At 47.6% G+C, this 24,190-nt stretch overlaps 2 protein-coding genes across 2 annotated transcripts; one reads left to right on the forward strand and one right to left on the reverse strand.

Annotated features, from left to right (window-relative positions):
• Positions 1-52: 52 nt before the first annotated feature.
• atxn3 (ataxin 3) lies at positions 53-4,288 on the reverse strand. Its single transcript, XM_023802154.2, has 11 exons — positions 4,114-4,288; positions 3,394-3,558; positions 3,223-3,267; positions 3,010-3,095; positions 2,679-2,745; positions 2,489-2,576; positions 2,197-2,335; positions 1,929-2,095; positions 1,597-1,762; positions 1,456-1,514; positions 53-1,378 (listed from the first exon to the last, which is right to left on the reverse strand). The coding sequence occupies exons 1-11, from the start codon at positions 4,135-4,137 to the stop codon at positions 1,332-1,334; spliced, it is 1,053 nt and encodes a 350-aa protein (XP_023657922.1). The 5' UTR covers positions 4,138-4,288; the 3' UTR covers positions 53-1,331.
• A 160-nt stretch (positions 4,289-4,448) lies between these two features.
• On the forward strand, positions 4,449-23,027 carry ubr1 (ubiquitin protein ligase E3 component n-recognin 1). The gene is made up of 47 exons (XM_072699193.1): positions 4,449-4,621; positions 5,507-5,766; positions 7,459-7,537; positions 9,085-9,195; positions 10,462-10,592; positions 11,627-11,765; positions 11,859-11,921; positions 12,084-12,207; positions 12,328-12,435; positions 12,537-12,625; positions 12,753-12,851; positions 12,937-13,094; positions 13,172-13,271; positions 13,379-13,507; positions 13,692-13,872; positions 13,962-14,023; positions 14,311-14,421; positions 14,521-14,586; positions 14,664-14,765; positions 14,865-14,928; positions 15,119-15,243; positions 15,338-15,394; positions 15,517-15,615; positions 15,695-15,743; positions 16,023-16,177; positions 16,294-16,393; positions 16,753-16,856; positions 16,932-17,012; positions 17,114-17,289; positions 17,542-17,744; positions 17,912-18,005; positions 18,091-18,243; positions 18,462-18,562; positions 18,645-18,732; positions 18,820-18,968; positions 19,045-19,100; positions 19,207-19,303; positions 19,428-19,495; positions 19,592-19,739; positions 19,988-20,075; positions 20,355-20,485; positions 20,588-20,696; positions 20,847-20,903; positions 20,996-21,073; positions 21,306-21,476; positions 21,562-21,663; positions 21,825-23,027. The coding sequence occupies exons 1-47, from the start codon at positions 4,577-4,579 to the stop codon at positions 21,964-21,966; spliced, it is 5,202 nt and encodes a 1,733-aa protein (XP_072555294.1). The 5' UTR covers positions 4,449-4,576; the 3' UTR covers positions 21,967-23,027.
• Positions 23,028-24,190: the final 1,163 nt, after the last annotated feature.

The following is a 24,190-nucleotide window of genomic DNA, read 5'->3' on the forward strand; positions in this document are numbered from 1 at the left end:
GTCTGAACCTGCATTTTTCACATAATGACAGTGCAAGTGCTTGAAGAGACAATTGAGGAAAATGGTCACTTTAATGAAGCAGAGTAGAAATTTTTGCAGCAGATTAATTAGTATTTTGTTAGACGACTCCAGAAAAACACGAGTGAGAGACCTAACACAGTATTTTACAGATCTGCAGACACCACATCACAAGCCTAAGCCCATTACTGCGGATTGTGTCCAAATCAAGTAACAGAAAAACAAAAAAAAAAAAAGAACATAACCAACACAGAATGAAAGCTACATAATGGAAAATGGCTGAAATACTCGTACCGTGTTAAATTTCATGGGACGCTGCACGAAACTGCCAGATTAATATAGCTGTTAAAAATATCTGAATTGGCACATCAACCTAACATGTAGTACCACTATTAAACACAGAATTTCTTTGATATTTATGACCCATCACGGAAAGTAGCTCATTTTAGGTCATAATTTTACTTTGTGAAAAGGAATGAATGTCACAATCTGTGAACAAAGGTTTTAAGTGGTCAAAAGAAATACACCTTATTACTTTCAATGGCCAAAAAAGAATATAACCAGAACTACCTGGACCTTGTTTATTGTACTAGCAATGCCTTTACTTAAAAAACAAACAATAAGACTGGAAAACACACACACACGTGCACGCGCGCGCACACACACACACACACACACACACACTCCGCTACGTAATCAATAGTTCATAATTCCTCGGCTTTGATTGATGAGGTCATGTTGCACCTGGGAAACGATGCAGGTCGGAGGGGAGGGAGAATGCAGCTTAAGCCTGTTGTCACACCCTCAGACCCCCAATGGTCCCGCTGGGTGGCACAGGAAAGAAGCCCCCACCTCCATTCCACTGTATGCCACTTCTTATTGAAGTACCAGCCTTTTCCAGTCATCTTTCCTTTGACTCAGAGACACTTACATGGGTTTCCTGTCCACCTCTCCCAGTGGAGAGGGAAGAAGAGCAAATAAATACGTTAATAAATAGGAGCTGAAGGTGTTGTGGTAGAAGGCAACTGCAGACTTTGAGTAACTGCAATAGAACTCTATCCATCCTCCCTTCCCTGCACCCTATTAATCCGCATCGTTACATTACACTACTGGATTTTTGCCATTTCCCTGTTTCAGCCTGTTCACACGTCCAGGGTGTAGTAAACGGCCAGCTGATACTTGGAGAAGGCGCAGCAGGGGGCCAGAAGGTGGGGAGAGGCTGACCCACACAGAGGGGGCGGGGCAGCACCGCGACGGGCACGACAGGTAGTCATCGTCGGGCTGGCCGGCCGGCTTGCTCCGCCCCTGGTCCATCACTGGGCATGCTCAGTCTCAGCATCATGGCTGCCTGGTTCTGACCCTGTAACAAAGAACATGTAAACTCAACAGCCAATGGCGGTATGGCTGTAGTCAGGATGGGCCGTCTGCTACAAGTACCTGTGCTTCCTGAGGGGGCTCCCGTGTTCTGGCCATCCTGGGCCTGCTGTTGGGACTGTCTGCAAGGAGAGCATGCCAGTTTAGCTCCAGGCCCCCCCGCTTTGACGGACTCCTATGCAGGGAGGGACTGCAACGGCCCACCTGTCGAAGTAGGCCTGTCTCTTCCTGCGTAGCTCCTCAGCACTCAGATTCTCCTTCTGGGTGTTTGCAGGCATCTCAGGGGGTATGGCAGGGGGTTGAGTTGACCCCATTGTCTGGGTGACATCCACATCTTTGTGCTCGAGGGAGTTACTGGTACTTGTTGCACCTGGGAGCCGGGGGGGGGGAGGGAGGATTATCTTGCTAATTATACATTCGGCACAGATACTGGTTCAAAGAGGAAATGACAGTGTGACGTAGTTCCAAGACCAGTGCATTATGAAGTTAAGTTGGAGGGTAGATATTCAGCGTTAAAAGTGTGTGAGGCCACTTACCCAGCATGCTCATCTGGATGGCCCGGCGTAGGTCTGCCTCTTCATCCTCAACCTCCATGTCCTCTCGGCTCAGGGCGATAGCCTTCCTTAGCGCCTCCTCGTCCTCGTCCACCACGCCAGCGTCCAGGCCTGGTTCCACTTCCAGTGCCCTCTGCACTGACACACCGCTGTATGAAACAGAGTAATGAGGAGGAACGTCATCATCGCCGCACAACACTATGATCCATCTGAGCACTGAACCTGGCCACCCAGCCCCCAGGATTCGCACCCTTGGCCGCCACTGGACTGGGCCGCTGCCTCTTCTCCAATCAGCTTGGGTCTCTGACGTTGCTCCACCCTCATGATGCGCAGAATCTGCTCTGCTTCACAGTCCGGGAGGTTCCCTCTTATAACGAAAATGGAATACCCTGCAGAAAACATGGGTCATAACCTGTCATTCCCCACTCCAGTCAACTCTGTATGGGACTCCATACTACTGAGCATACAATGCTGCAAACTGTTGCAATTACTGTACATTATCATTTTAAACAACACATGGGACGGTGTATTCCTGTATTTACCTTCTTGTTGTAATTGAGCCAGGAAGAGAGCCAGATACGTATCTGATATAAGCTCTGGCCCCGTCAACAATGAGTTCAGGTTAAACCACTGTGAAGAGACAAACAAAATAGCCAAAACAGCTCAATTTATAATTTAGCTGTTTTTTTTCCACAAATGAAAGGTGAGTCACATATTTACCCAGTAACTCACCTGTTGTCCCAGTTTTCTCACAGTAAACCAGTGGTCCTTGTAGTTGCAAATAAAAGCCTTCTCATTTCTGCATGATACAAAACATCTTTTTCAAAAAATTAATGCTTCTCTTTTGGCTCCAGCAAGGTAAACAATGCAGATAGGACACACCATAGCAAACAAATATTTTTCCATTGATACACTGAAGTACAGGTAAAGTTCCCATAAAAGTTCCCTTATGTAGCAAGCGGAGACCTTCCCACACTGCTGTGCCACCTGCTGTACAAGCAGAGTAGTGCATTTATGCAGCTACATCTCGAGCACAAGTTACCCATCTCTGATTTGCTCTTACATTGGGTTGATCATCATCCGTTGATATTCGCGGCTGTTGAAGAGAATCAGTTCCAAACCCCAAACCCCTAGAGCATTACTGATAACCTGCAACCGAATGCAGAGCAATACAATCACACATTATGACACAAACAATGACATGCCCCATTACAGCTAGGCCAATTTGACTTGAATCGCAAAACAGGAGAAAATTTAATTCACTCATGTGACTCACTTGTATGGAAAAGAAACCACTGTCGTCCATGTTCCCGGATGGTTGCTGGTGAAAACATCAATGTGGGAGAATGAATGTCAGAGATGAGCTAAAGCATAATTGCAATTCCGGGGCATTAGATGTGTAGGGACAAGCAATTATAATACGGGATAGACGCTCCGAGTCTTCTACCTGAAGGAATGTCCTGTACTCCTCGCTGGTCACGCCTCCCTCCGCCATTCTCATCCGCTCTTCCTCATCCAGCTGATGTGCAATTGAGGACAGGTCCACTGGAGTAAAGTACTCTCCCTGAAGCAGGTTATTCAGACAGTGCTGGGCGCATAGGGAGCCCTCCTGCTGTAAATTGTCAACGTTTTCTTTTTAAATGAAGCCCAATAAAGCGAAACAAATATATTCAAAACAAAGTTCTAATTGGCGTGTTAGTACAATTCCTTCAGCAACCAATAATCTAGCAAAACAGATATGCGCCAAGTCTTACAATTTGGCCGTTTTTTTTTGCAATCATAATGTTAATGTTACATGACGTAATCTGAGCTGGGCTACCTTAATAAAAAAGTTTACAGGAAGTAGTTAGGTAACCAAGTGCATAAATCGACGCCAATTTACAAACACCTGACACTCGTTTCAGAAGTTAGTTCAGTCGCTAAACCTGGTAACACAGACACAGTGGTCACAGCGTTAATATTGATTGTGTATGGACTTTTCCACATTTCCATACTGTTTCGATAAAATTTGCAGATATTCACTTGCGATGGCTGGATAACTAATTTATTATCAGCTATAGACGCTCACTTAAAAACAAAATCTTCCACACGCGTTGCAAGGGCCTTTATGTATGCACATCTAATTATGCCATCAAATTAAAACGTGAGAAATAATTAAAAGGCTTACTTTTTCGTGAAAGATGGACTCCATACTTGGTCTTTCTGCATAACATCATACTTTGAACTCCGACCCCAAAGCACTCGCGTGAAGAGCCAAACAGCGTTCGAAGCAGCAGGTCATGTGACCGCGGCATTGGTGATTGGTTGGAAGGGTAGGAGCTGAAGTCCAAATTCTGGCCTAGAATCAGCTGCCCATTAACCAAATTTGCTTTGGAGGGTCCTCAGAATGATTTTGCTTCAGTACTGGGCTGTCTTATTGAGGCTCGCTGTACGTAGGAGCATGTTCTAGCTGAAGAAGCACCGGAGAACGACTGTTTATATTTTTTTACGTCGGCGCGAAGCCACGCCCCGCACCGTCGCTATTGGCGCCCCGGAGTCTCGAGCGCAGATCTCGCACCACAGTTCAGAGTCGCGAAAGCCTTCGGTAGTTCACCGCGTCTCCCTGGAAAAGGGAGAACGGCGGACGGAAGATGGCGGAAGCGAAAAAGGCACCTAACGGGCTAGAGCTCAGTAAGGTAAGCACACGACAGCATCTGCTCTTTAATTTAGAAACTTCTATGGGCATGAAAACTGAAGCTGTCTGTCATGGTATTACTGAGCTGACTTGCATCCTGAGGAACTTTCGGTTTTCGGGGGTACGCGCTAGCTTGCTAGCATTAGCCTCCTTAGCCGTGTGTTGTTTTCGAGCTACACAGCAAACGACGACTCCCCCAGCCGCGGCCATTCGTATCGTTGTGAATGATCTCCTGCAACGTTTAATCTCACGAGGGTTTATAACCAGTATTGCCCTGTTAAGTGTACGGTATGTCATCAGCTAGCCAGCGGTTTGACATCTCAACTTAGACTTGCGTTATTTGACGCAGTTAGTAAGTTACGCAAATAGTGAAACCTGTGAACGCTGCTAAATCACTCTGATTAGTAATTCACTATTGGTAACCGACTTGTTCAGGTCGTGACAAGCCATGTACGGTAGTTTGCTGCCCTTGCAGATCATTGCTGGTAAATGTATTTTTGGTTGATTAGTTGGCTTACCAGATTTTAAATTGGGTATATGAGTGGTAGTGAAAGTACGCTGTTTTTCTGTGGGGAAAAAACCGAACAAGGAGGGGACCGTTTACTTTAAATAATAATGTAATGCCAAAAAAGAAAACCGCACTCTGTGGAGGATTGCTATGTCGTGTTGTTCGGAAAGCAAAAGTTTCCAACACAGTGGCGCGTTCCAGCCTTCCTGAGGTGTGAGCTTCAGTATGAGACTCTGGTAAATGTTTTATTAAGGGTGTGTAAATAAAAATCTGCTGGTGAGTATTGTTGTAGGTGGCACAGTGTTAGTGATGTCAATTTTGATTATTTACCCCCCTCCCTCTCATGACTTGCCTCTTGTCTTTGCTATCTTGGGGCAGAAATGGCAGGAGTCCACCGACTGCAGGTCGGAGATTCTGTGTTACCTGACGGAGCAGGTGCCACAGATCTACTGTCTGGAGGAGGTGCCTCATCCCCAGGAGGAAGAGGAGAAGGCAACGGATCTGCTGTTGCAGCCCCTAGAGTGCTTCCTTTTCGGGGAGGATCCCCACGTGGGTCTGGAAAAACTCCAGCAGGACAGCGCCTCCTCCCATCTCTGTGGAAGAGTGTTCAAGGAGGGGGAGACCACCTACTCCTGCAGGTCTGCTTTTCCCTCACCAGACACTTGTCCATCATATTCTCTGGTGTGTTTTTCCTCTCAAAATAGGGCAGGTAATAGTGATATTCTTGCATCTGGCGAACCCACATTAAGGATCAGTATTCATCTTTTTGTGGAAGTTGTCTTGTGGGGGCCTGGTGCTGGTAAATAAGCTAAAGATTTGTGTAAATGTTTTTTTTCTCTCTACAGTAAATCTCGGTCATATGAAATGGTGCATTTTCTTACTGTACAGTATGATAGTTTTTTGCCTTGTTGTGTCTTGGTTTCTAATTCATTAAAAATTTGATGCCAGTAGAATAGGACATTAAAACAAATTTGAGGAATAACTTTGCCCCCATTGTCTAAAAATGGGGGCATTTACAAAATGTTGGGGGCACTGCTTAAAAATAGTAATTAATTTATAAAGTTTCTGTTTTTAATGTGAAATGAGCCCAGATGAAAATGCATACCGTAATCACTGCCTTGTGCCAGCATGAGTAAATAAGCAAACTACTGCTGTTCCACATCTGTTTGTGTACAGAAAAACATCTATATATGAGAGCTCCAACTATTTGGGCTTTTATTTAACTCACAATAGCCTTTGTATATATGTATAATGCATTAGTTTATTGATAAAGTGAAATCTTCATCAGTCTATCAAAACTAGTTGAACTAGTTTACGGTCATTTTTAAAAACATCCTCTTTAGAAACCTTGAAGGTCTATTAAAAATGTGTTACAACTGTAGTACCAATTATTTGCCTCCGTCAACTGCCCTGTGAGACCTTACTTAATGCATCATTTATTTTCCCAACGTTCTTGAACAGTGTGTGGTTTTGACCAGAACCACATGCTGGAAAAAAATAGTGCTTGCTGCTCATTTTGATTTTAGCTGTCTGCAACATCACAACTGAAGGTCTTTCGTTGTGTACAACCCATAAGGAATACTATTGGTTCTAATGCACAATAAAAGGTGTATTGATATAAATGGTATGTGTGTGTCATGCTACATCTCATTTTAAAAAGATATCAATATACCCGGAACATACTGCTCAGCCTTTGTAAAAGTTGTTGATGGGTGGGTGGTAAAGCCGTGCTTAAGCATGAGATCTGTAGCCACGCCCCTAACGGAGACTGGCTTGTTTTTGGATGTATGCCTTTATTAACAAATAAAATTGGCCTCTTCCAGGCATCATTACGTTCCAGTTACATAAAGTTATGTATGTATATAGTGACGGAAATGGACATTAAATGGAAAAAAAAATATATATATTATTATTATATATATATATAAATAAATAAATAAAAAAAATAATTTTTCAAAATCTTGGGGGCAATTTTTGCTCTTCGATTTATGGTTTTTAGGGGCATTCTGAGTTTTCTTGTGCTGTTTTTGCGCTTTATTCCTGTTAATTCCCCCCACTGGATGGCAGACACTTTATTGCTGTTAACATTTGTAGAAAGCTTAAGATGCTTGTTTTATTTGTCTACGGAATAGCTGCGTGGGCACCATTATTTGTAGACTATTGTGTTTCAGTATACCATGGCAGTTAAAGGACTGTTTGAATTATTTACCGGTTGACACTGTTTCCAGTTTCAGGTTTGCAGGCCTCTTCAGTGTGGAAACATGTCAGCACCACTGTTTATGATGTTTGGTTGACATGTACCTCTGACCTCATCTGATGTCTTATTCCAGAGACTGCGCCATTGACCCAACATGTGTCCTCTGTACGGATTGCTTCCAGAACAGCGTGCACAAGGGTCATCGGTACAAGGTAGCTTCAGAAGTGACCTCATCCTGTTACTTCATTACTAGAATAAATGTCTGACGTTTTCATATTTCCATCAGACTGGATTAATACCTTGTTATGTTATCCTCAAATATAGGTGCCGGTAGTTTTTTGCATGTATTTTAATTGTAATTCTGTTTATATCCGTCTTCAGACCACAGGGTCAATGGGGGGGAGGCCTGTAGCCTTTCGCATAAACCAGTGTTTCCCAATCTGGTCCTCAGGGGCCCACAGTCAGGCCATGTTTTTGCTCCCTCTGAGCTCCCTGCCGAGCCTGTCTGTGGGTCCCTGAGGACTGGACTGGGAAACACTGCCATATAACACAGGGCCCAAGGCAGGGAACAGCCTGGATGCTAACAGATACCCATTGTCCATGTATGTATGTGCTAACTTACAGATGTCAGTTAACTTAGGCCCATATGTCTGACTGGAGGGGATCGTCTTGGTTAATACATTTATTTATTTACACCAGTGTTTCTCAACCTTTCCGACACGCTGCCCGCTGTAAATTTTGCCTACGGGGGTGGTGGTCCCCCTTGGTAGATTTCTCTGACCATGTCTCTTGGTAAAATTTGACTACCAGGCGGGGTCGGTACATTTCGTTGTCTGGGGGGGCCCTCGGTTAATATTTAAATTTATTTGCATACACCATTTAATATATCTATTTATATACACAATGTATTTTATATACTCTTGTATGCTTTTTTTTTTTTTTTTTTACTTTGATCTAACGATTTTGCTTAAGATCGCCATAATGTTGCCTTTAAATACATGTAGAATATTTCAGAAGGTGAAATGGACTGCAAGCAGAAATCTAATTTTAAATAATTCTTATGAAAATGAACTATTGCGTGTTGAAATTTAAACGGCAAACAATACCACCACAGAGCCGATGTCTTACCTTGTTTATCCACGATATTTAAAAAATAAAAGCTGTTGTGGCTGCTGAGCTGTCACCTTGTCTTCTTCACCAGTATTTGAAGCTTCCTCTGAAGGAGCTTATTGCTTCCATAATATATTACCAAAACGGTAGCCTGCGTGCGCCATGTACTCAACCAACCTCGCTGTGCCTGTGATTGGCAGGAATTGCATTCATTTCTGTGATATGAGGTTAATGGCTGCTATCAAGCATTGTTCCTTAGCAGTTTATCAGTGTTTCTCATTTTCTTGTCATTTTAAATTTTATATGATGACAGGTTGATAAACATCACCCAGCCCTATCTCGGCGGTAAATCGGCTTTGTGTCTGTGCGGCGGCCCATCATGAACCAAGCTGCATTTTTCTGTCACTGCCTCACTTAGAGCTCTACCATTTGAGAAACGCTGGTCTAGCCTTCTGTCAGAAAATCATGATGGTTTAGACTCCTGTGCCAATCACTGATTGCATGAAATGGCATTTCACACTCTTTGGGATTAACTTGCAGTTACAGTTGACGTTCACACTGGTCTGCTCAGTTGGCCTGCCCTTTCCCTCCACTCTTCGGGGGGGGGGTCTGTCACTAATCCCAGCCTGGCATCTGCCCTCTCTTCTAGATGCATGCGTCGTCGGGCGGTGGCTTTTGTGACTGCGGGGACTTAGAAGCTTGGAAGACGGGCCCCTGCTGCCCTAAGCACGATCCGGGGGCCACGGCTGCCATGGAGACGGTGGGTGTTTTAAGAGTGGTCGTCGGAGGCTTCTGCAAGTGCATGAGCTCATGGGGACGCATGTCTGTGCAACCTCTCAGTTTTATGGCCAGGCCTTAAGGGAACAATTCCCTGGGAAAAAGCATAGCAGGAAGTGTCTGTCGGTGGGGAGGGGATGGGCAGAAGAGGGGAGAATGGAAGTGTTGACAGCCTCAAGTTTTTGTTTGTTTTTCAGTCTATATCTGTCTATCTGTTTAGTTTTGTTTATTTTTTTAGAGGTGAAGTTAGCTTTGAAGGTAAGACTTTTTTGAAGTACAGATTCAGTAATTAACAGACAGGGCCAGAGTAGCGTCACACTGAAAAGGCTGTCATCAGCATCAGATCACTTGCCTGGTTCCAGGTGTCCTAGCACCTTGGGGGAGCATCGTTGTGCCGATAACATCTGTGAGGGGGCTATTAGCTGACGCACATGGCAGGCCCCTTTGCCTTCACCTCCCAGACCTGTTTCCATAAACAGCAGGTGCACCTATTGAATTAAGTTCTGCTGTCTGGCCTGCCTGCTTTGTGCTCAGAGTTGAATTTGTTTTCCTGGAACCACGGCATGCTTTGTGCGAAAAGGGCCATCTGGATTCATTATGAAGCCCTTCATGGAAGGTGTCGACTCTTCCTGGCATGGACACACACAAAGTGATGTGAAACAACGCTACAACGACATTGGCCTGAGCTAACCTGATACAGCTGCTTGGATCACCCCATCTGATTTGATTGTTAAACAGTATTTTTATTTATGCTTTCTGTACTGCAATGGTTTTATCTGTTCTATTCTGTCAGCTGTGGCTTTTTGGGAGAAAGTCCAGAATATTTATTTTGAATGTGGAGGAAGTGTGTCAAAGGTTATTGTAATGTTTCTGGAATCTGAGATTTTTGCCAAAACACTGCTGTTTTGTCACCAACCACCCCACGTTCTTTTCCGGAGCTATTTTTTATGAAGACTAAAGAGTGTATCCCCTCAGATGACGTAATTTGTGTTCTGAATCTCACTGCAAAGTGTCTGGTGTGCAGTGAGGAAGATTTTCAGGAAGGGGTTGAAGGAAATCTGTTCACTGAGCTGGATGTTGGCAGCTGATTCAGGCTGCGTATAGCCTTGGTCTATAAATAATTTCACTGAAAGCCAGGACAAGTTTGAACATCCTGTTGAGTCATTTGAGAATAAACTGAAGTTGTGTGTGTGAGGATTGTGTAAGATTCCCAGAGCAGGACTGAAATTTACGCTGTTTTATCCTGCAGGACGCAGACCATGTCCTGGAACCAGGCCTGCTGGAACGTGCTGAGAAGCTCTTTCGTGTGATTCTGCACTACATTACCGAGCTACTGGTTTGGGAGGAGCACGACGAGCTCCCAGCCGAGCTACGGCCTCTGTAAGGGAGGACAGTATGACTCATCTGTAACGAAAATGAGTGGCGGTGAAGTGGTGTTCCATGTAGAATTAGTAGTGAGCACTGCTGGAAGGGTGCTGCCTTCAGCTGTGGCCCGGGGCCTATCGTGTAAAGTAACGAAGTGCAAATACTTCGTCACTGTACTTATTTGCTTCATTTTTATTTTGTATTGCATCCTGTATTTATGAAGACGGAACAAACTGCGTTTAGAGGCACGACATACTTAACATACCAAAATTGCAGTTTGATATTTAAATCTATACTACTGAAATAATGGTGATGATTGCACTGGACGATCAGTCATTTTCCGTAGTAGAGGACGAAGGTTTATCGGCTCATTCACCACTCATAAGAGGTATAAATAATTTATAAATCATTATTAAATCTGGCACGTGGGTCGATCTTTTGTTTCCCACTGAATTCCATTCTGCGAAACTGCATCGGCACGCTCGGCAAGTTTCACTGCAATTTCTGAATAGAAAGACAGTATCCGTGTATTCTCTTGTGACTGTTTTCCATATTCTGATGCTATGTATCTATCAATGCTATTTTCTAATCTGACTAAAGTGAATTTAAAAGTGTAGGCTTTTATGTTTTTTGTAAGCTTTTACTGTGCATTGAAAACCACGTTTCAGAGTGGTATTTCTCTGGATGACTTACTTGAGTAATATTTCGGTGTTGTATCTGTACTTTTTACTTAAGCATGAAAACAGTACTATTTCCACCCCTGAATATGAATAACTGACCTCATGTTTCAAGTTTTCCATGCACACATATGCACTGTCAGTGCATCTAGTCAAATGATTTTTTTCGCCTGCTTCCTGGATTGTGCTCAGAAGGAAGTATGTAATACAAGTTCTGGCACTTTTATGGGAATGCCTCTTATCTCCGGGTGCTTTGCTGGGAATTTCGGAGTAATACCTGCCTGTTTTCTGTGTTGTCCTCTGGTTTGTGACAGATTTCAGCCAAATGACGCCATTGCAAATAATGTCTGTTCCATCTTCTCTTGGCAATAGCGTGCATAAGGACACATACTACTGTGTTCTGTACAATGACGAGCACCATTCCTATGACCACGTCATCTATGCCCTGCAGCGCGCTCTGCAGTGTGACCACAGGGAGGCGCACACGCACACTGCACTAATCGACAAGGAGGTACAAGGTGTTGGGGGCTATTTATGTCAGCATGTTAGATAGATGGTGCTTTTGATCTACTGTCGTTGACCTGCTGTCGTTTTGTGGTTATAGGGCCGAAGAGCAGTAAAACGGGGGAGCCTCCGTTCATGTCTGCAAGTCAAGGAGCAGATACAGGTACGGACAGGGTGCCGGTTGGGGGGGGGCGGTGATTCGATTGTTCAGGATGCTATAAATAGCCTTTTAGGCATGATTAGGCATCTTGTGTGTGTGTGTGAGTGTGAGTGGTCTGCGCAGATGGCTTTCCTGAGATAGATGTTTGTGTCTCCGGCATCTCAGACCAACTCGGAGCAGATTTCCTCTGAGCCTCTGCGTGTGGAGATCCTGCACTCGGCAGTGATGGCCCACCAGAGCTTCGCACTGCGCCTGGGCTCCTGGCTCCAGAAGAGTATCCCATACTCAGGTCCTTGCACTCGTACTGGGTTGACCAGCCCCTGCTTTTAAGGCTCGCGTTTGCGGTTTAACAGGCCAGCTGGTGTAGAGCAGCGGAAGCCGCTTGACAGGTGTGTTCTGTGGCCCACAGTGGGGTTCCGGCAGCTGTTTTGCCAGGTGGCTCTGGAGCCCAGCCAGGTTGCAGGTCAGCCGAGTCTCATCAGCCAGCTGATGCTGCATGACTCCAAACTCTACAAAGGTCAGCAGGGTTGATTGCTGAAATGTCATTAGCATTGACCCTCTGTGGACACAGTGTGATTGACACCCCTGAATATATCTCTCTCGCTCGCCCTCTTTCAGTGGCACGGAAGGTCATACACGAGCTTATTGTCTGCAGCTTGCTGATGGAGACCAAGTATAAACGACTCTTTGCCATTGAATATACCAAGGTGGGTGCTTTGAGAACTTGTATGTAATTCTCAGCCTCCCAAGCACCATAAGAGAACCAGATGATGTGAGGACAAAGGCCCCGTCTTATGGTCTGAGCTGTGACCCTCACCCCTGTCCCACCCACAGCACTATAAGCAGCTGCAGAAGGATTTCATCATCGATGACCATGAGCGGAGCATTTCCATCACCTCGCTCTCGGTGCAGATCTTCACCGTGCCGACTCTGGTAAGCAGGGCTACCATTATTGAGGGTGGTGTCTTCCTCTTGTGACGTGCTAACCCCCACCTTCACCACTGCCCATCTCCCCCAGGCCCGGCAGCTCATCGAGGAGGGTAACGTCATCAAGGTGATTGTAGAGACTGTGATGGAGATGCTCTCGGAGCACCTGGACAGCAGCAATAGATTTCACTTCCAGGGACACAACGTGGACCGGTTCTACAGGATCCAGGATATCTTCCACGACCTCAGGTGAGCAGTGGCCTCCAGAGAAGTGCTCCTGCATGCAAAGCGCCCCCTTGTGTTAATGATGTCATTACCATGCACAGGTACATCCTGATCAGCAAGCCCACGGTTTGGTCCGGTGAGCTCCGTGCACAGTTCTTGGAGGGCTTCCGGGCTTTTCTGAGAATTCTGGCTAGCATGCAGGTACCGTATTCATTTCTCTCCAACCTGTAACGTCTCTGGGGTTGGGGAGTATAAGTCCCTGGGGGGGGGGTTTACCTGACTGCTGTGTGACCGATTCCCCCTTTAAGGGCATGGAGGAGGTGAAGCGGCAGTTTGGCCAGCATGTGGAGGTGGAGCCCGAGTGGGAGGCTGGATTCTCCATTCAGATCCTCCTGAGGCACATCCTCTCCATGCTGCAGGAGTGGTGCGCGTCCGACGTGAGTATGGGTCCCGGCATGCCAGCAACCCTGCCGTTGTCACCCATTCCCACAATAAGACATTTCTTCAGTTTATAACCACATCTTTGCATCTCGTAGCGTTTAAGCTGCACTGTGTTTGTTTCAATTCTGGACAGTCCTGTGTCTCGTTAAGTGGGCAAACCAAATTGTCTAAATTGTCCAGGAGGAGGTGCTGTTGCAGGCCTTCAAAGACTGTCACAGCACTCTGTTGCGCTGCACCAACCAGCCCTTCCGCAGTGAAGCCACAGACTCCTACATGTGCAAGCACATCCTGAACTCAAGGCCCTACAAAGTTTCCGAGGAGCCCGTCAGCGTCTACCTGCCCGTCTCCAGACTGCTGGCAGGTGAGTCCCGGGGTGCCTCGCTATGCTAACCTCTTTCCTGACTTTGAACAGCTAAGATGTCTTTCTGTCGCCTCTTTTTTTTGTGACAGGCCTGTACGTTCACATTTGCAAGAGCGGGGCGGTTGCTCGTTTGCAAGAATATCTTGATGAGGTGTGTTCCTGCCGTAAGCAGTGCTTGTCAGTCTGGGTGGGGGGGGGGGGGGGGGGGGGATTTGGCGCCCTGTGCATGATCCTCTGGTTCTAACCAGAGGTGGAAAGTTCAGTCTCAGAAAGTACAAATCCAGACCAGGGTTTTGTTTCAACCAACAAGTTGAGTATAAAGAGTCACATTCACAAACAATAGGTTGGTTGAAAATCTTGGTCTGGAATTATTCTTTCTGGACCTGAACTTTCCACCTCTGGTTCTGACCCTCTGCTCCCACTTACTGTTGCTCGCAGATGCACTGCGACTTCGCATACCTGGCTGAGCATCCGCTGCGCTGTCTGGCCTTGGCGGCCCAGGTATCCGCTGAGATGTGGCGTCGGAATGGGCTCTCGCTTGTCAGCCAGGTAAGGCAGGGGGCAGCACTGAGCAGGTGAAGATCAGTCAAACCATTGAGCGTCGACAGCAATGAATCGAGAGCCTTGATGAATCCCACTCTTTTGCAGGTGTATTATTATCAGGATGTGAAATGTAGGGATGAGATGTTTGATAAGGACATCATCATGCTTCAGGTACGCAGTACCGATGCCTTCTTATCCCAGTGGTCCTATGGAGCCCAGTCCCTCACATTCTGGGTCTCTTCCCACAGATCGCTGGGTCCAGGATGGATCCTAACGACTTTGTGATGCTTGTGCTTCAGCGCCTGGAGCTCTTTGAGGTCTTTAATGGCAGCTACTCGTCCAAAGACCAGGTGAGAAGCAGAGGTTCCAACGAGAGGTGTGGTGTGCAATAAGGGGGTTATGTGATCATGGCCACATGGAGGCTGGCTGCTGACTCTGTGCTCGTGCAGGAGGCGCTGAAGCAGTGTAACAGGCTGATGGAAGAGATGCTTCACCTGCTCATCGTCATCATAGGCAAGTTCTCCACCCAGCCAGCCCTTTGGGGGCTTTTTGTGTAACAGTGTCTGTGTTGACTGATTAACACCCTAGAGGTCCACAAACATGCCTGAAATTGAGCTAGCATACCATGAGCCTTGAAGCAAGTAAGTAGTTGAGCAGATTAGACCCTGAAGGTGTGAAGTGATTGGTCCACATTTCTGTGCAGGTGAGCGTTACGTCCCGGGGATCAGTCAGGTGACCAGGGAGGATGTCACCATGAGGGAAGTGATCCATCTTCTTTGCATCGAACCCATGGCCCACAGCAGCCTGGTCAAGGGCCTACCAGAGAATGTGAGACACCCCCCCCCCCCTCTTTAGCATGTATTTTTGTCCCTTAGTGGTATGCCATGGAACTGATTTATGTTTGGTCCCCCCTCCCCCCAAGGAGAGCCAAGAGACTGGTCTAGAAAGTGTCATTTCCAGAGTCGCCACATTCAGGCAAGTCCTGCAGCTTTTCCCTCTATGTGCTCTGCTATTTCTAGATACCAAAAGGCTGTTATGGGAGTGTATGGAGGCGTATTAATCCGTGATCATGTGACATGTCTGTTTCCCTGCCTCAGGAAGCCTGGGGTTTCGGGTCATGGCCTTTACGGGGTCAAGAAGGAGTGCCTTCAGGAATTCAACCCCTTCTTCTACCACTACTCCAAGTCCCAGCACAGCAAGGTATAGCCAGAGCACCAGTGCTCACCTTAATCACTGTTTTCCCTGTCATTTGTGTAAATGTGCACTGATTGGCTTTCAGGCAGAAGATGCTCAGAAGAAGAGGCGAGCTCAGGAGGGTGGTGATAAAGGTAGGCAGGTGTGGTTTGGGCTGCTTTCACAGCTTCAGTGTGCAGTGTTTGGTATTTACAGCTGTGGTGCTGTAGTGTGCAGTTGTTTGGTATTTACAGCTGTGGTGCTGTAGTGTGCAGTTGTTTGGTATTTACAGCTGTGGTGCTGTAGTGTGCAGTTGTTTGGTATTTACAGCTGTGGTGCTGTAGTGTGCAGTTGTTTGGTATTTACAGCTGTGGTGCTGTAGTGTGCAGTTGTTTGGTATCCCCAGTTTACGACCTGTGTATCCCCGGCACCAGCTCTCCCTCCCCCAGTTCCCCCACCGTTCACCCCGCCCTTTTCTGGCATCATGCGGGTCCTCAACTGCGACATCTTCCTCCACATACTTCGGGTTGTACTCCAGAGGGCAGCAGAGGACCGTGCCGACCAGTGGACAGAGGCCATGATCCAGAGGGTGCGGCCTGTAGCATTCTGCCACATCTTTACCACTGTATTTGGATCCACACATTAAAATTGTACATAAGGAGTGACAGGTGGAAAGAGATCAAAGAATATATGTGGGTCTTGTAGGCCCTGCACCTAATTGGCCAAGCTCTGCTAGAGGAGAAGACTCAGCTGGAGGCCAGCAGTGAGGATGAGGTGGCTTTTGACTTCAGCCTCAAAGCCCGGGGTAAGTTTCTTACTGTGGTATGAATGCTGCTCCTATCATGTCTCAAATAGTCAGTTAGAACGGCATTTCCCAACCCGGTCCTCGGAGACCCCCAGATAGTCCATGTTTTTGCTCCTACCGAGAGCTTGGAGGGAGCAAAAATGGACTGTCTGGGAAGGATTTAAAATGTGGACTGTCTGGAGATCCCTGAGGACCGGGTTGGGTAACACTCCTCTAATGGATCATCTGGACAGATGGACCAATAACAGCTACCCCTCTAGAACCAGGAGGTGGCCCCATGGGTTGATGTTGAATGTTAGAAGGTGACAGGCAAGAATATCGTCTCTGTTACCCACTACTGTTTGGGTTCCTTCTCCCAGGATCTGGCTGTGAGCACGGCAACTCTCTGTTCCAGTTCCTCACCAAGCTGAAGAACCTTTGTTCCCTGGAGGCCCAGAAGGACATGATCCAGTGGACCCTGCAGGTAAGGGGAAAAGATACCAGTCGGATCCCATTCAGAGTGGCAGTCGTGTTTTGATCGCTGTCATTTCTAACGTAGATGTTCGAGACCATCAAGCGCCTGCGTGAGAAGTCCAGCCCTGCCGCTCCCACCAGTATGGAGCAGACTAAAACAGAAGAGGTAAGTGGGACCTTTTGTATGATTAAGGGTCATATTTGTGTTATGTCGGGGTGGGGGGGCTGTTCCTGGAGACCGACAGTCTCCCTCCCTCCCTCCCGCAGAGTGTCCAGAACAAGAAGGCCGAGCAGAAGAGGAAGGCCGAGGCCGCCAAGCACCGTCAGAAGATCATGGACCGGATGTCAGTCATGCAGAAGAACTTCATCGAGACACACAAGATGCTATATGACAACTTGCCAGAAAGTGGGGTGCAAGGGGAACCATCCCCCTCCATGGACAGGTGGGGGGGAGCCGCTGACTCACAGGGCTTGGTCTGCCGGTGGGGGGAGCCGCTGACTCACAGGGCTTGGTCTGCAGGTGGGGGGAGCCGCTGACTCACAGGGCTTGGTCTGCAGGTGGCGACAAGACCCACGTATTCGTTCTCACATTTGATTATATTTGATCATGCTTCCTTAATGGCCTGTGTGCTGACCTACTCTTCTGTCACCGATAACCTATTGATTATCTGCGCCTGCTTTCCTCCTGCCCCCAGCAGCTCCATGGAGCTGAGCGAGTCTTGCATAGCGGTGGGGCCGCATCGGGGCGTGGCCTGCGTGGAACGGGAGGTGCTGACCTGCATCCTGTGCCAGGAGGAGCAGGAAGTAAAGGCCCGTGGGCCGGCCATGGTGCTGGCAGCGTGTGTGCAGCGCTCCGCTGTCCTCACCCAGACCCGGGGCAAAGGCCTGCCCAGCTCAGGTCAGCCTTGTTTCTGCCGCACTCTGTAAGCATCAGTCATCCCAAAACCTGGTGGATAGGAATGGGATGCTAAAAAAATTGCACCCTATATGGCAGATTGACCTAAGCTGTAAATGGAAATGATAGATATCTTGCTGAGCTGGCCACGTGCTGTTTGTGTGTAACAGATAGCTTCGACCCGCTGTTCATGCACCCCGACCTGGCTGTGGGGACGCACACGGGGAGCTGTGGTCATGTGATGCATGCGGCCTGCTGGCAGAAGTAAGTCTGCCACACTCCCCCAAAGTGCTATGAGAAGTCGTCTTCAAGGATTGTTTGTGAAATTGCGTGTGGGTGTTTCTGACAGATATTTCGAAGCGGTTCAGAACGTCACCCGTAACCGCCTCCACACAGAGTCCATCATTGACCTGGAGAATGGGGAATACATGTGTCCCCTGTGCAAGTCACTCTGTAATACTGTCATTCCGCTGATCCCGCTGGAGCCATTCCCCCTCAACAAGTAGGTATCTTCCTGATAGCAGAGGACCAAAGTCCCCCCTTCCGAATTAACACCCCTGGTTAGGACATGATAACAGTTCTGCTGCAGTTATAAAGATGCTGTTAGCCAGGTGTAGTTCATTGCTGCTGATATCCACGTAGCGTTTATCATGGAGGTGAAGGTTCAGACCCTGGGCTGGTTGCTGGGTTTGAAGCTCCTTCGTCTTCCCGTTCCTGCAGTGAGAGTGCCCAGCTGGTTGGCCAGGTCCTCACGCTGCCCTGCTGGACCCGGATCATCATGGCCAGAGTGAATGGACTGAAGGCAGCTGGCCAAGATGGTGGTACGATCACCACATTGGAAGCTTTCTCTGTCGCCTATTTGTGATCCTGGACACCAGTCTGTTTGTCTCTTTGCCGAAATAGGCGGCGGCAGCAGTGTGGCAGAGCTTGTTCTTGGCGGGGACGAACACATGGACTCCTTGTCCATCTTGAGTTTCGGCGTCCAGGCCTCGTAAGTCCAGCCACCATTAGCCTGGTGTTTGCAAATGATTCTTAACGGGGTCACAGGGCAGGATGTTCAGCGCGTCGTTCTCCCCAGGACTAAGTACTCGGACAGCATCAGTGGGATGCTGGCGGTTTGTGCCATGACTGTGCACCGCGTGGGCCTGAAGGTGCCGCCTAACGAGTTGGATCCACGGGTGCCCATCATGTCCTGGAACACCTGCGCCTTCACCATCCAGGCCACTGGTAAGTCTCCCTGCCTCACACAGCACTCATATGGGTCACTTCCAGCCCCACTCTAAATGCTGTGAACTCCCCACAGAGAACATGCTGCTGGAGGAAGCCAAGCCACTGTTCGGCTCTCTGCAAAACAGACAGGTGAGTGTATGAGTGTGTGTGTGTGTGTGTGTGTGTGTGTGTGTGTGTGTGTGTGTGTGCCTCAGCCACCCCGACTGACCATGTTCACTGCTTGTTCTGTGCACAGCTGGCTGGCTTGAAGGCCTTGGTTCATTTCTCAGCGGCCAATAGCCAGAAGCGCTCGCAGGCTGTGATCCAGAAGCACTTTGCGCGCATGCTCACAGGTAGGATGCCGCTCGGCCGGCCATTCCGGCTCCCTTCTCTAATAGCTGCTGGTACCTCATGGTGAAGGAATTGTGACTGTCGTGTAGTAACTAGTAGTCTTGACACTGATATTCCCCTTTCCAGTGCTATTGCCCATCATGAATGTGGAAGTTACTCCCTGCCTCCTAGAAATAGACTGCTTTCATCTCCTGGTAGGATGGTCTTCCTTGTAGCTGATCTCTCATTAAAGATTCAGACCCAGAGTGTGTGTTAAATGTTCTGTGGGTTAAGTGTGTGGTTCCCCATAGGTGGGTTTGGTGCTGGCCATTCCGACCCTCTACCAGGAGACCGTGGTGGACCTGCAGCCTTCAGCCATCAGTTCAGCCTACAACCATTTGCACCTCCTGCACCTGGTCACCACAGCACACATGGTGCAGGTGTTGCTGTCCTCCCAGGGTGAGCACTCAGATGTGTACAAAACAGTGAATAAAACACTAGTATAATGCAGAGACCTGTGCTTGTCCCGTTTTGTTTTGCCGTAGGAATCGGACCCCCTTGGGACTATTGATTACTGCCACTTGAACTGCAGAAGATGACAAATAATATACTTGTATCTTTAATGGACTGAGGTTCAAATGGTCAGACAAACTAGGTATAGTGTGGGAGTGATCCCTGATTTCTTTGTGTTGTCCTCTGTTCTTTAGACACACCGGGGATTATGGGAGGGGATGATGGAGAGGAGGTGAGGTTGACGTCAGATTTCCTCCAGGCTGTGACACACCATGCGGATGGGTGAGTAGTCCACTGGGTCTCATTTGCCCCCTAGTGGACAGATTCGGTATGCAATAGTGCTGGACAAAATGATGCTTTGTGAACCATATGCTGTATTTTTTGACCCCACTAGATGGTGCTGTCTCTTCAAAAAAGGGCTCGGTAAACCAAGAGCACCATCTAGTGGGATCAGAAAATATAGCAGATGGTTTATGAAGCATAATTTTGTCCATCACTAGTATGTAGTGTTGAGGAAGGATATCTGTTTCTAACAATGCCCCCCCCCCCCCACCCCCACAGTTTGAGCTCTGATTTGCAGGGCATTGCAGACCGAGTCAGGAGAGGTATGGCCCCATTCTTGCGATGTGCTGCTGTTTTCTTCAATTGCCTTACAGGAGTGCCCCCCCCTAAGGAGCTCTCAAGCACTACAGGTATATCCTGAAGACAGTTTTATGGTACTTTCAGCTATGAGGTTGTGATCTGGGACGTGACCGAGACCTTGTCGGTAATGTGGTGATGTCATCCCCCTGCAGTGTCTGAGGAAGCCCAGATGGAGGCGCTGTGCTCTTACCTAGCATTGCCCTCCAATCTCTTCAAGCTCTTCCAAGAACACAAGGAGACCGTTTCCCCTTTACTGCAGAGGTACCTCGCTCACCCTGTGCAGCTACAAGATGTACAGGGCTTTTCCCACACCAAATGAACCCACAGGACGTTAATGTGGAGCCCTGGATTTCTCTAGTTGCTTCACACGATTATGTTCTCTGAAGGGGCTCCTTCTCACCCCGTCTACAGGTGGTGCGGAAGGCCTGAGATCACCAAAGCCCTGAAGGGGGACATGCCGGTGGTCAGGTCAGCACCCATACATCATGTCACACTCTTGGGTTCCCTTTCTCAATGGGCCATCGGGTACAAAACCCCCAGCTTGCTCTGTCATTACCCAGGTACCCCAGGAAATGCAACAAGCTGGTTCACCTTCCAGAGGATTACAGCGCCCTCTTAAACCAGGCCTGTCATTTTCAGTAAGTGAAGTGTGTGCCAAATCACACCCTCTGTCCTCTTTATTTGGTGGGGGGGGGTCTCTGGTTCAGAGGATACCTGGAGCTTAGTGAAGGGATTCTGTCTGCATGGTGGTGGTGAAAGAAGGTGTTCTTTCCTTAAAACATTGGGGGTTAAGTGTTTGAAGTCCACCTGAGGCATTGGCCCTCTGGCCCTGGTGGATGAATAATGTTTTACTGTCCTGCCCCCCTCCAGGTGTCCCAAGGGCCCCATGGACGAGCGCAAGCACCCTGCACTTTGTTTGTTCTGTGGGGCCATGCTCTGCTCCAAGAGCCCGTGCTGCCAAGAGCAGCTGGATGGTGAGGATGTGGGAGCCTGCACTGCCCACGCCGCCCGCTGCGGGGCCGGCGTCGGAATGTTCCTCAGGTAGGGGGCGCCACTGTGCCCGTGCACTTATGCCTCCGTTTCTCTCTCATGCTCATGGGCCTCTCGCTCTCTGCTGCCCCCGCAGGATTCGCGAGTGCGAGGTGGTGCTGATGGGCAGTAAGACCCGGGCGAGTTTGTATCCTGCCCCCTACCTCGATGACTATGGGGAGACGGACCCTCAGCTAAGGTGAGGCCGTCTGTTCTGCTGGCGTGTCGAACTTAAGACCAGCTAGCTTTTTGTAGTGTTTGTACTACCGTGGGTGGACCTTACTGTGATTTGTACTGGACTGAGTGTTCTCGGAGAGGGTCCGTTCTGGTGCTCCTGCTGACGACTTCTGCCTGTTCCAGGCGAGGGAACCCCCTGCATCTGTCTCCAGAGCGGTACCGCAGGCTCCACCAGCTGTGGCACCAGCACTGCATCATGGAGGAGATCGTTCGCAGCCAGGAGGTGGTCAATGTCATGTTTGGTCCAGATTGGCAGATGCTCTAAGACTCGGGTTAGGGGGGGGCGTGAGTGTGATGTGGGGGGTAGGTGCAGCCTTGGAGGACCTCACTAGCTTCCCTAAGGGGAGACATTCATCTGCTTTGGGCGGTCTGCTTCCCTCTCCAAATCCTGCCAGGCCACACAGTGAAGAGTGAGGCAGAGAGTGAGTGTAAATGAACTGGAGTGAACTGGGTCACCTTAATCACCAGGCTTTGTGGCTGGATTGGCCCAAAAGGACTTTCTGACCATTTCTGGTGAATGACAGTGTAAAAATTTAATTAATCCAACTGATCAAAAATATATACACTTTTCTTCACATTTTGTTTGTGTACTAACAGCTACCTGGAGGTGGCGCTGTAAATAACCAAAGGATTACACATTGTACAAAATGTTTAAATGAGCATGTTATTGAAACAGCTGGGTTAATTTCAAGGTCATTTTACTGAATGAGATTTCTTTCTTTTCTTTTTTTTTAAATATGTACAATTATTTTATGTTTCATTATTATATGTATCCTGGCCTTCAAGCAGAGTCTTTCTCACACAAACACATGATATGCAAAAGTGTATACGGTATAAGAAATTAAATCTATGAAGTTTTTGGATAACTTTGTGTGAGGGATCCAGCTTTCTGGTGTTTGAGTTCCACCACGAACTGTGTATAGAATGACAATCCAGTACTTCATCCCTTTTGACCACTCTGCCGTTAAAAGGTATCCTGAGCTGTGCTGTTAGACTTTAATTTTCTGCATCTGTTTGTCTTTTGAACTTTTTATTGTTTCGGCTGGTGGTGTCGCCCTGTTTGCCAGTCTGCTTCCTGTGAAGAGACTCTCGATCTACTTGTCCTTCAGAAGTGTGAGCATAGCGACGGCAGAGGTGCAGTGTGTGTTACAGAACTGTCATCTGTCTGCTGGGGATGTATGAGAGAGCTCACCTGCCCTTGTAGCTAATGTTCCAGATGGGATGATACTTGTTTTCCTGCTACCTATAATTTTCCCCAAACATCGCCGTACTGTTCAGGCCAGTATGTTTAAACTGTGAATAAAATATATTGCCTGGCCGTCTTGATTATTGTGCTCATGTGTCTGATTAGTTCCACCTCAGTGGTTCATCATTGGTGGCTGGTTGAGTGCCGGTAAGCTGTCATTGACTCTGCCTCAGTTATTTACATCATTGGGGGTGTTCTGCCGATCTTGAAGTCTGACAGTTTGCTTTTGGTTTCAATGGAGATGAATGCATGTTCAGTCTTTGCCTGTGGTGATGTGATTAACTTCTGTGAAAGCTTTTCTTGGTGGTTTAGTTTAAAGTAGTGATTCCTCTGGGACCAACGGAGGTTCCATGTTTTTGCTACCTCCCAGCTCCCTGCTGTACAAAAACATGGACTGCCTGTGGGTCCCTGAGGACCGGATTGGGTAACACTGGTTTGAACTGGTTTCAAGTAATCATTGGGTCCCTGGTAAAAGCTAGTACCTGCTGTCATTGTTTTTTAAAAAATGTTTACTTAGGAACTCTTAGTGTACTGCTCATTTGCCTTAACTGGTAATTATAACCAGTAGCAGGTAGAATGGTAAATGCTAATTTAGCCCTTAGATATTGTTGTTCTGTGGCCTGAGTCCCCAGTTTGCATGTGGACCTGATGGGTGGGGTGACTAACGGCAGTGTATCATCCTAGCTGATGTTGCAGTGTCACTGTCCTCCCCCAGGAAACCAGAGGGCCCTTTCTGTTTTTATAATTGGCTCTTTCTGGTTATTGTTCTCGTTTTTCATTGACAAAATGGGATTATAGAAGCTGACAGGTACCTGATGGCCAGCCTGTTGTCATGCTGTGTGCACGTGTGCATGAAGGAGAGAGAACGTTGCACGGCTTCCAAGTTCACAGCCTGTCGCTTAAATTGACCTTCATTTCTGAGGCGAAGTTTTGACCACAAAGTGACAGCGTACTCTTTGTTTCCATGTAATATTTTGTAGTATTTTTTATAGCTGTGCACATGTGCACAAGCAATTTCCCCTTTTCTAGCTCGCATGGCATGAATGAATCCTCACAGTTCTTCAGATGTACTTTTGTAATGTTTTAATTTTAATCTTTTTGGGTTGAATATTCCATGGAAAATGAAAATGACTACTTACCAAAAGAAAATGCAAATAATTTCTGGTGACTGATGGAAACTATGGAGAGTTCTTTTTTACTTAGAATGGTTTCCTTGCCCTCTTTCAGTTAGGCATGACTGTCA

Source organism: Paramormyrops kingsleyae, chromosome 14, assembly GCF_048594095.1.
Source record: "Paramormyrops kingsleyae isolate MSU_618 chromosome 14, PKINGS_0.4, whole genome shotgun sequence".
NCBI lineage: Eukaryota > Metazoa > Chordata > Actinopteri > Osteoglossiformes > Mormyridae > Paramormyrops > Paramormyrops kingsleyae.

Excerpts from the sequence above, each read along its gene's own strand:
- ubr1 (XM_072699193.1), top strand. The coding sequence starts at position 4,577 with ATGGCGGAAGCGAAAAAGGCACCTAACGGGCTAGAGCTCAGTAAG. Across the intron at positions 15,744-16,022 it reads TCAGGAGGGTGGTGATAAAG|CTCTCCCTCCCCCAGTTCCC; the intron begins GTAGGCAGGTGT and ends CCCCGGCACCAG. Across the intron at positions 18,244-18,461 it reads GAGCCATTCCCCCTCAACAA|TGAGAGTGCCCAGCTGGTTG; the intron begins GTAGGTATCTTC and ends CCGTTCCTGCAG.
- atxn3 (XM_023802154.2), bottom strand. The coding sequence starts at position 4,137 with ATGGAGTCCATCTTTCACGAAAAA. Across the intron at positions 2,746-3,009 it reads CGGATGATGATCAACCCAAT|AAATGAGAAGGCTTTTATTT; the intron begins GTAAGAGCAAAT and ends TGTATCATGCAG. Across the intron at positions 1,379-1,455 it reads AGCCCCCTCAGGAAGCACAG|GGTCAGAACCAGGCAGCCAT; the intron begins GTACTTGTAGCA and ends TCTTTGTTACAG.